Source organism: Elaeis guineensis, chromosome 6 (assembly GCF_000442705.2).
Source record: "Elaeis guineensis isolate ETL-2024a chromosome 6, EG11, whole genome shotgun sequence".
Classification (NCBI taxonomy): Eukaryota; Viridiplantae; Streptophyta; class Magnoliopsida; order Arecales; family Arecaceae; genus Elaeis; species Elaeis guineensis.
Genome location: NC_025998.2, coordinates 17,861,599 through 17,873,091, shown reverse-complemented (window position 1 = coordinate 17,873,091; position 11,493 = coordinate 17,861,599). Strand labels below are relative to the sequence as shown.

The following is an 11,493-nucleotide window of genomic DNA, read 5'->3' as shown; positions in this document are numbered from 1 at the left end:
ACAGTACTTCTTCCTATCTCGGCTCCTTGATGGTACTTTTATTGGTGGGAGACATCGTAAGTACTTCTCTTTTTCGATCTCCATCAGGATCTGTGCATGGAGAGCAGAGAGAGAAGTGTAGGAGTCATACCTACCATAATTATTCGGCTTCGGACTCCATCGTCGAGGTGAAACTCACTTGTTGACAGTCAGCCTACTTGATTCGGTCAGAGCTTTACTTTTTTTTTATTTCTTCTTCTGATCCTTTTTGTCTGTTTGGCGTCAGTCAAAAGCAGCTTCATCCATGCGAATGTACTTATACGCACGCTCCAAAAGTTCAGCATAGGTTCTGGAAAGAGTTTATCTAGAGAATATGTGAATCTGGATCCCCTCAAATTTTTTTATGGTCGATATAGCCATGTCTTCGTTGAGATCTCTGACCTCAAGTGTGGTTGTATTGAAACGAGCCACAAAGTCTCTTAATATCTCTGTCTCACCTTGCTTGATTGAGAAGAAACTATCGGATATTTATGACGGCCTTCGGCTTGTGCTGAAGTGGACCACAAAAGAATACTCGAGCTACTCAAAAGAGTTAATGCTCTCCGACTGGAGCCCAAAATATCAAACTCGAGCAGCCTTCCGAAGAGTTATCGGGAAGCCAATGCATAAGAGGACATCGATTGCCCCTTGGATCATCATGAGAGCCTTATAGCTCTCCAAGTGATCGATCGAGTCGGTGGAGCTATTGTATGACTCCATCTGCGGCATTTTGAACCGAGAGAGAATCAGTTAATCCAAGATACGTCTACAAAGAGGCTGGACAGTGTGGAAGTCATAGTCATTAGAAGACTTCCGACCTTCCACTTGAAGTTGGACAAGCTGACGATCAATTTCTTGAAACTTGCATTCATAGTCATCAAGCCACTATTGTTGGAAAACTCCGAGGGTGAAACCCTCTGAAGAGCTTGAAGAAGGAGAAGCAGAAGGCGTCCGTGACTGTTTCCCTTCTTGATACTGTGTGTACGAGAAGGAGAGGGAGAATGCCGCGAATAGTGGGTGGCACGGTGAGAGTGCTGAGAATGCGTTTGTCCATCTCGATGGGAGTGTTAAGACTATCGCTCCGGAGATGAAGAGGGTGAGCACCGTGGAGGACGGCGGCTGTACCTAGATAGCACTGACTGAGCCACTGGTTGCTCCACTGGCGGCTGTTGCTGCTGCTGGAGGCTTTGAACCACCTCCGTCAAATTTTTATTTGCTGCATGAGTGTAGCAATCTGTGCATCCGTAGTAACCACAGAATGTGAGAAACTGGGCTCTGCCACCGAAGATGGGGGAGGAACATCTTTCTGATAGAAAGACTGCCTCACCGATCCAGTCGAATGCTAAGCTTTGGTTCTTGACATGGTTGATTGTAGCCCAGCCCCTTCCTAATGCGTCAATCTATTGGGGTCAACTTTCTGTCGCCTGTCATCGGTGAAGAGCACCTGCAAGACAAAGTCCTCACAGACCGAAGTTGTGTCCAACAGAAATCCTCCGATGCTTAAGTCAGAGAGGAGGTTGGTGAACAGCTAATAAGAATGTTGAGAGTGGCAGAGTCTTGATTCAGAATTGTCTTACCCGTGCTGTTCGTTTACCTCTCCTTTTATAGATGATTCTGATGTAACCGTCGAGCACGTGATCCCTCTTTTTATGATGCTAAATTATCGGGCCATAATCATAGAGTTAGTGGGCTATTTATTTCCATTAATGACCGTAACACGTAGTTGATAACCGTTCATAATGGTTAGAGTATGTTGAGCAGATAGGCTGACTATATGTCGGTAATACTGATAAGTCGATAGAGATAAGTCGGTAGAAGATTCGAATGTGCATCGGCTGGTAATTTTGATATACCGATGGTCTTTGATCGGAAGTTAACCAAATTGTTAGCTGATGGTGGATAGTAGTCGACTATCGGTCGTGGTCGGGAGTTAACCAAATTATTAACTAATGGTTGATAGTAGTCGACTATCGGTCGGTCAGTCGATTGTGAGTCAGTGTAATATGTTTATGCGGCTAATGTAGACTCGGAGTCGGAGATCGTTTGACTCCTCCCAATATGCACCAAATGATGATTCCTCTTGCAATTGTCATCAACCATATATTCCCCCTCTGATCTCTAGAACTGTTTAACTTTTTTGGGTTATACTGAATCTTTAATAGTAGCCCTAAAAGGCTTCTCCTTTTGAGCAAAGAAAATGACTCAGTAATATTGGACTTTTTGGTGGTTCGCTGGGCCCCTGGAACGTCTTATTGCATAGGCGCAGATATTCCAAAAAAGCCTAACAAAAATGTAAGGCAGAGGTAGGTCAGGCACATGGATGGGTTGGTTGGCAACCAAACCAAATTGCCGTGTTGTAGCTAAGAATAAATAATGGAGTTGGTAGAATACCTTTTTTTTTTTTTTTTTTCTCTACCGTAAAACCTTGAACAGAGATAGGATCCTTTCCTTGAAATGGCATGAGCTTAACAAAAATGCACATCCATGTCTAGTTTGAATTCATAGACATTAATCGAGATGAGGTCCTCCCTTCTTCGTCCATTCGATGTGGATCTAAAATGGCTCGTCAATAGAAGTTCATATGACTAAAACAAGATTAATAATTGCAATTTTTTAATCTATTTCGAGCAATCTTGATCCATTGGAGTATGCCCACCCATTAACATGCAACGTGTCCAATCCTAATTCACAAGAACTAGCTAGTCTTGTTTCCAAAATCCCATTATTGTCAGCCAGCAACCAAAGCGACTAAAATATGTCGTACATCTGTCTTTGCCTCGGTCCAGTCGTATTTGACACCAAACATTGAAGAAAGAAGAGGAAAAATAATCTAAACATAAAAGATATTTTTCAACGTTCAAGTAAAGCGTTGCGGTGACGACACGCGTCGGAAAGTTTCCTTCTGGAGAAGGCGGAGTCCCGTGTAAGTTCAAATTGGGGCCTTATTCTTCTCGGAAGATGCCTTCCCCCAACTTCTTAATACGCCCTTCGGGGTACCATTTTTTATTCTAGTTTAGTGTCTGATCATCAACGGCTACGTTCGTCCAAGACGTTTGCCTAAACCCGGTACCAATAAAGGGACGCAATTAAAAGGTAAATTGAGAAACAAGGGGCCTACGATTTCTTCTGAAAAAAAAGTAAAGTCTACTTCAATGCTTCTTTTGTGAAAAAGGGTCAAATTTGGAAATCTCTGTGTACATTTTGCGCTCATGCAGGCAAGTGCACTCTAGATATGGTGGAGTTAAATGCACATATTCAAAGAATATATATGATATATTATACTTTTTTTGGCATTAAAAAGTATATATTTTTAAAATTAATCACAACACTGGGTCACATCCCACGGAGCCACCAATAAATGCAACTAAAACAAGGAAAGTATTTGTTGCTTCATTTTATTTTATTTCAAAATTTATTTATTTATTTATATTTTTGGTTAAACATAGAAGAGTGGCTGTAATTTCTAAATGTCATCCCAAAATTATCGAGATCAGGATGAGATATGGGGAGCCCATCAGCTATCATTTTCCATCCAAAAAAATCTGTCGGCGTGGTAATTAGAGCTGTGCGTGTTACCGGACGGACACGACGTACCAGGACCAGGCCGTCCGCCTTCGTCAAGTTCAAGAGAGGATGTAAACAAATATATATATATATATAAAAGCAAGCACGCTTTGTTTGACCTTTGGTTGTGGTCACCTTCCGGTAATGGTAAGCCAACACTTTGGACCGGACTTGAGAATCGAGATCCCATCCCTCGCACCGGTGCCAGTTGCCCAAAGCGGAAAACGCGTCAGCGGACGCTTCGAATCCTCGAGTATTTTAGCAAAAAAAAAAAAAATTCCTCGAGCATTCAAAGCGGTGGGGCTCCGAGTGTTTCCGTTCCATCCTCGCGTCGATTCGACCATTATAGCGGCATTTCGAACGAGATAAAAGGAATCGCCACGGCAGCCCTCCAAAATTATTCTCCAGGAGATCTCTCTCCTCATCCTCCTCCAACTTCCTTCCCCCTTCTCTCTCCCCTCCTCCTCGTTCCCAGGAGATTTCCTTCCCCCTCTTCCGGAATTCCAGGTCAGTCGAGGGAAAAAAGTTGTTCTTCTGGTGCACTCCAACGATTTCTTGTTTTTTTTTAATGTTGATTTCTTCGTCTATGGTCGTCTCAGAGGAGGAAGAGAAGGGCTCGAATTCTGGCGGCTCCGAGGATCACTTGTTCCCCCGCTGCGATCAAGAGTCGTTTACTCTGCGCCGGCACCGGTTACCGGTAAGAGGAACTACCCACCACTCGAAGAGGGAAAAATACTTTGCTTGTATGTGACTCGATCTCCTTTGTCTTCCTCCGCCTCTCCTTTCCCACTGTGTCTCCAGCTTTCTTTCTTTTGTGTTTTCTCCCGTCTTTTGGATTCGTTATCTCCCGCGTTTTTGGAGATTATCGTGGATGCTATTTATCCTTTTTTCCCCTTCTCATCTTTGTGTTGTGGCTTATGAAGGGATATTTTTCTATTTGAATTTGGTTTTATGGATGTGGGCGACTTTTTTTTGTTCTTGTTTTTTTTCTCTTTTTCATCGATTTCTGACTCATTTGGACTTCGCTGCAAAGAAATGACAGACTTTAGCTAGAACTCTTTGTTCCAACGGACTTTAAGATGTTTTGACTGATTGGATGTCTCCTTAAGAGACAGATGTTTTGACCTGATAGAAATTATGCTTATGGTCATGAAGTACTGGACTTTCAGATCTTCACCAAGGCAATCTATTTGATTACTTTGAATTACAGCTATAATTTGTCTCTTGGTGGACCATATATGGAGATGTTTTGCAAGTTTCCATCATCATCTGACCTTTCTCCCCTGAACTGGGGTTTTGGATTCAGACCAGGAGTCCAATCTTACCCATGGTAGACCCTAGGCACATCAACTAAAGAAGTGACTGTCAGTTGTTTGAAAAGATATAAACATACTCATGAGATATTAAACAGTTTCATTCAGGATGAGCGGAGCTTTATCCAAAACCTTTAGATAGCACAATTCCTTTTGGTTACATACATCCGAATTATGTCTCTAGGATTTTTTTTTTTAACGTTTTCAAGTGGTGCCCAAATGCTGTTGGTAGTGAAGATCTCAGGAATCTCTCTATGTGAGAGCCTTTGTTGGTTTCAGGTTCCTAAATTTGATTATGAAGGGATGTAGCAACATACACAGTTTTCTTTTTATCTAAAAATGGGAAAACAGAGACTAAGAACTTTCCCAATCGATCTGAAACAAAAAGAAATCAGTTCTTAGATGTTTTATTTCATTGGAATGGATGATCGATGATAGGTTTTTGCTGAAATTCCCGTGTTGACATTGTAGGGCTTGGAAAAGTAAAAAGGGAAACGGTAACCCAGTTCCAGACCAATGTAATGGTGTCTTTTTTTTTTTTCCAATTCTTCCATATTAGGAATATAATGAAGTGAGGCATCCACAGGATCTTGCATGAGGAAGACATCGTGGCAAGAATGCTCCTGGATAGTGTGGAAGATTTATGGCTACTGGCCAGAGTTTCCTCCTCTTCTTTGAGATTCCTAGTCTGTTCTTGGACTAACTCTTTGAACTACTTCCCAAATGGTTTGTAGAAAGCATCAGTCAGCCAAGGGATTGTCATTGGAAAACTAGAGGCTGGTCGAACATGTAAAAACTGATCTAGCTGCCATCTCCTTCAACTATAGAAAGTTGCTGACATAGTTTTTATACACAATTAACTGTGAAATTAAATAACTGGACAGAAGACTTAGTTTTTATACACAATTAACTGTGAAATTAAATAACTGGGCAGAAGAGTATCTCTCATATTATTTTTGAAAGATTATGGATATCTATTTTGTCTTGGGTGCTTGGTTCGCGACGGAAACCGGAATTGGAATGAGAATCGGAATTGGAATGGAATTGGAATTGGAATAACCAAACCCCCCGAAGCATTTGGTTCGTGACCGGAATCGGAATAAAAATTTGAATCCGTAGGGGAGAGTGTGGATTGAGTTCTAGATAGATTTGGCCATTCCCATTCCATCCTGGAATCGGAATCGGTATGGGACTCCTCCCAACCAAATGGTTGGAATGGGAGTCACCCATTCCCATTTCCATTCTGGACCCCCGCTCCCACCAACCAAGCAACTTGGAAGACCTTGTCAATAGCCAAATACTATCTGGACAATATGGGGAGAGTATGACACCTTTGAAGCATGAAGGATAACTGAAGGAGAACATACTCTGTTCTATACTTCCAAAAGACCCGTTTGCACTGTGTTGTCTATGCTTTTTTGTAGTCATCTCTCCAAATTCCAAAACCAAGTTAATCATCTAGAATAATTCCCTAATCTCTCTCCTGTATCTGTGCTCCTTATGATTTCCAATCTTTTAGTTTGTTTGTTGTTCCCTAAAGATCTAAGCATTTTATTATTCCCTCATGTGCACTAGAAAGCCTAAGCAGACAATTTAAGTATTATGTAAGGTAATACTTGGTGAATTGCATGTTTCGGATTATAGTATGACAATATTACAAATCTAGGAGCTGTAGGAGCAAGAGAAAGGCAGATGATCCATTCATTCTGCTTCACTCCAAGAAAGAATATACATTGGTGCAAGGTCTCCCCATAGTTGTATTTTATCTTGTGCAAGCCAGTTTTAGTTGGTGGCTTTTCAGGTCTCTTCAGCTTGTCTTGATATAGTATGTTTGCTTCAAAGGAACTGACAGTATCCTGCTCTGGTTTTCTTTTCCCTTCACCAAATATCTAAATTTCTCTTAATGCATATCAATAGCACATAGCAAAAAACTGACTGGACAAATGAATTATCTTGCATCAACATGTGGATGGAATTTGAGCGCGACAAGAACATCGAAGGAATCTTTCTGAAAGAGTGACTTTTGTCATTTTGTGGACACAATGGGTCTGATGTGATAATATCAAATCTGAAGGAGGTCACTCACTGATTGTGATTCTTAATTGCAAAAGACAATGAAATAGAGAAGATTATGATGCCCAGGAAGAGGAAATATCATAAGTTGCTAGGTAGATCTTAAAGTTGAAGCCTAACTTTGTGTACCTCTACAGTATTAAATTCGTTAATTTCTTCTTCTAGTGTCAATTTCTACTAAACATCCCAAAATTATTATGTTATCTTACAGACATATGCACCCTTGGCAAAATTTTTGATTTTATTATATATTATATATGTTTGCTGAAAGTGAACTTCTCAATTGTTATTATAAAATCTCATGCTTGTTTATATTTTAGCTCCTGATGGGAAAAAACTGTTTTCTGTCTCTCTTTTCGGGAACTGCTATCTGTTTAGTTCTTATTGCTGGGAATGAATGGCAACAAAGTCTGTGATAGCATAGATTGGTTATATTTCTAAGCTCTCTCCATCTTTCTTTCACAAGGACGCAATGCCAGATATTCAGTTGGGAGCTCATACTGTAAGATCTCATGGAGCCAAAGTAGCAAAATTTCATATGCATGACTGGATTGTACTGCTACTACTTATGGTTCTGGATATCATATTGAATGTCATAGAACCTTTTCACCGCTTTGTGGGAGAGAACATGTTGACAGATCTAAGTTACCCACTAAAAAGCAACACGGTGCCATTTTGGGCAGTTCCGGTATGTTTTTGTTTCTCTTGCATGAATATTAACTTACGGAGAAAGAAAGTTCTCTTTGAAGATAACTGCATGCTTGTGCATAACATGACGATGATTTTTTTTTCTCTCTGGCAGCTAATTGCAATTCTTTTACCTTTCGTAATCTTTATTGCAATTTACATAAAAAAGAGGAATGTGTACGATTTGCATCAAGCCATACTAGGTACATGCAACATTTTATTTGAATCTGAACAAGTACAAATTTTGGAGTATATATCCTGATCTAGCATCAAACTTATGACTTGCAAGCAGGGTTGCTGTTTTCTGTGCTTATAACTGCTGTCCTTACGGATGCAATTAAGGATGCCGTTGGTAGACCAAGGCCAGATTTCTTTTGGCGCTGTTTTCCTGATGGACATGGCGTGGGTTTTCAATTTATACCCTTTCTTATTTTCTTTCTAAGTTTTACTTTTTTAATATGAATAACTTTTTCATCCTGTTCATTATGCCTAGCCTGGCAAATCTTCATAATGCATTAAATTTCCAGGTTTATAACAATGTCACTACAAGTGTTATATGCAATGGGGAGAAGAGTGTGATAAAGGAAGGACACAAGAGTTTTCCGAGTGGGCATTCTTCATGTAAGCAGCATCCAAGACAAGTGTTTATTGTAGATTTTTATTCTTCATGTAGGTTATATGTGGAATGCTTGAACTTATGAAGCATGGACACATATTAGGGTTATTGGTATGACATGATACAGATTCATTGATATGGCAAATCTAAAAAAAATAGGATATCCTATGATTAGGATATCATACAATAGGTCATCATGACAATGTAGTTCATATTTCATGGAATACCAACATCTTCAAACTCCATGTATAGTCTCAAACAAATGAATTGTTCACCATATTATATCAATACCAGTAATAAGGGAAAGTCCTTCCATTCATCCCTTGAGGTATTGGGGAAGTATCCAAGGCTTATCCAGGAACTACCTGGATTCCTTTTTTAGTTTTTTCTTTTTTTAATAAATAGCTTATATTGAATGAGTATTTGAAACCTATCCTTGAAGGTAGGCGATGAATATTGGTATTTAGTACATATTGGATCCAACATGACATGCAATTGAAAGTATCTGTACTTCCTAGATGTGGATCAAATAGTTCTGCTTTTTATGTTGGTCAAAAAATATATAGCATCAAGTACAAATATATTGCAGCTATCTGTAAGATCAACTTTTACAAATAATGTGGATATATATATATATCAATGTATGTGTGCGTGTGCGTGTGCATCACACACACACACACATATGTATGTATATATGTATGTACATACATATGCATATTCTTGCATGATTTCATACATTGGTTTTCTTGTGGAATCTTTTTCAAGTTCTGTTTCTGTTGGCCTCTCTAGTGTCATGTCAGTTTTCCTAATAGACGAATGGAATTTCTTAGAGTTTGGACGAGCTTTAAAGTGGAAGTTTCATGAGAGCATTTTGATAGCTTTTCTCTACATTCTGTAGTGATATTTCTGAGGGATAATATGGACTCATGGAGTCTCCATCTATCAATATGCAGGGTCTTTTGCAGGTCTGGGATTTCTTGCATGGTATCTATGTGGTAAACTAAGAGCTTTTGATCGCAGGGGCCACATTTTCAAACTGTGCATTGTACTTCTTCCTTTACTTGCTGCAGCCCTTGTTGCAATTTCTCGAGTGGATGACTATTGGCATCATTGGCAAGATGTATTTGCTGGGGGTCTTTTAGGTTTGTATGTTAGGATCATTTATTGTGGGTGGTACAGTTCTTTTGATTCATCATGCTTTTACTAGCTGCATCACCTTATCTCCATGCTTGTGTCTTTGTTTTGTAGGACTAACTGTCGCTTCATTTTGTTATCTGCAATTCTTCCCACCCCCATATGATGCAGATGGTATGTAACTATTCTTCTTCTTCTTCTTCTTCTACTCTTAGTTTTTATCTTTCGGTCTATACACATCCATATTGTGTGTGTGTGTGTGTGTATATAAAAGAATATGCTCCATATTCTTTTGTGATGCTAGTGCTCGTCTGTTCATGCATACATGGAGATAACCTCTACCATGGGATATAATATTTTAGTATGTTTTATGATTTAAGGGCATCCAAATTAGTTGAATTTTGTTTTTCAGTGTTTTAAGGATGTCTAGATCAGGATATATGGTTTGGATATATTTTAGTATGTTTTATGATTTAAGGGCATCCAAATTAGTTGAATTTTGTTTTTCAGTGTTTTAAGGATGTCTAGATCAGGATATATGGTTTGGGTTGAGATGTGGCCCTAGCTGAATATCAGGGTTTTGAAGTGGAACGTGGGTGATACATGACTCCAGGGCCAAATTCTTAGCCCCTGAAAGAAGGTGCCTAACCAATGGTAAGGCAAGGCAAGGCACTGCTGTTAGGCCTGCCTTGCTTTGCAAAGCATGCTTTAGTACATATTTAATATCGCTGATGAAGTAATGTTTTCTGAGCTATCAGAAGGTCATTATTTTGTATTTCAATCAATGAGGGCAATATGTTCTCGGTAGCAACCTTCGAGGAAGATTGTTTTACTTGACAGCTATATTTCTTGTGTATCATTCTTTAATTGATTTTGTTGTACTAAATTATGGATGGCAAACATCACCTTTTCAACATCTATAACATATAAACCAGAAATACCAACTGATGGGCTTTTCCAAATGATGTCCAGCGCTTGAGGCAAAAGGTTGTGCTTGTTGGCCAGGCACAACCTGGAACATCAACTTCTGTGAAAATGATCCAGCCATGAATTTAATTCACCATGTGCTTCTTAAAATTCATCCCGTTTAGGCATGAATGATATTTAACTTTCAAGTCAAACTGAACCTGGTGGTTTCTGTTGATGCAGGCTGGTGGCCCCATGCATATTTTCAGGCATTAGCAGATTCGCACAACAACGAGCAGGTCCAGGTTTCTTCTACAACAAATGATCTTAATTCGAGGCCATCAGAGATTGAAATAGTTTATGATTCATTTGAAGTTCGTGGTGGGGTGAATACAAGGGACTCGAGCCCAATTCTTGATACTATCGAGTCTGGCAGGAGACATTGACTTTGTAATCTGGATCTCATGCAGAATTTCGTAGGAACTAACTTCGTAATGTGTAGGAATATGATGCACTATGTTTCATGTTTCCTTGTGTCATACTTCAGCCTTTCTCCCCTGTTGTTAAGTAGGTGTGCGGTTTTATTGTTCTGTATGTGCCGAGAAGTTATTGTATGCACCAGGTGGCACCAGGGCAAATCCCGGAGCATATGCGCGGTGCAGAGCGCGCAATGGGTAGTCGGTGAAATACAAAGGGTCGCGTGGCGTGTTATGGTCCAATTGCACCTGGTGCATGCAATACTGAGGCGTCTATGCCCATATAAGCATGAGAAATCTCATATTCTTTTCATGTACATGGTTTTTCTTTACTAATAAACGTTGAAAGCATTCTGATATTTCAAGGTGTAGTGCAGAACTAGTTGTCATAGTTTCATCCTCTCCGTTTGATTCACTTTAAAGTATCATGCGATCCAATTGTACTTAGAGAGGCAAAATCGATCCGATCTGATGGGTTTGCATTTTATTCAAATTCAATCAAACTCGAAAAATAGAATTTGAATGGATTTAGATTTGGATTTGGATAAAATTCGAAAATTATAGTACGAATATGGATAGGGTGTGGATAGTGTTGTTTTTTATTCGAACTCGAACTCGATTCTAACTTACGGATATAGATAATATTCGAATCCATATCTGGATATATATGTTTATAATTTTATTTTGATAATTTTATTTTAGTTGA

General features: G+C 39.5%; 1 protein-coding gene across 2 annotated transcripts; it reads left to right on the top strand.

The window, feature by feature from the left end:
- The first annotated feature begins 3,858 nt into the window (after window positions 1–3,858).
- On the top strand, window positions 3,859–11,146 carry LOC140858504 (lipid phosphate phosphatase 2-like). 2 transcript variants are annotated; one of them, XM_073259287.1, is made up of 9 exons: window positions 3,859–4,089; window positions 4,182–4,279; window positions 7,435–7,656; window positions 7,771–7,858; window positions 7,948–8,057; window positions 8,183–8,276; window positions 9,225–9,413; window positions 9,520–9,579; window positions 10,555–11,146. In XM_073259287.1, the coding sequence occupies exons 3-9, from the start codon at window positions 7,441–7,443 to the stop codon at window positions 10,755–10,757; spliced, it is 960 nt and encodes a 319-aa protein (XP_073115388.1). In that variant the 5' UTR covers window positions 3,859–4,089; window positions 4,182–4,279; window positions 7,435–7,440; the 3' UTR covers window positions 10,758–11,146. The 2 variants fall into 2 exon arrangements, with proteins under 2 accessions (XP_073115388.1, XP_073115387.1); XM_073259286.1 differs by having other exon boundaries at window positions 3,957–4,089; window positions 4,182–4,325.
- The last annotated feature ends 347 nt before the right edge of the window (window positions 11,147–11,493 follow it).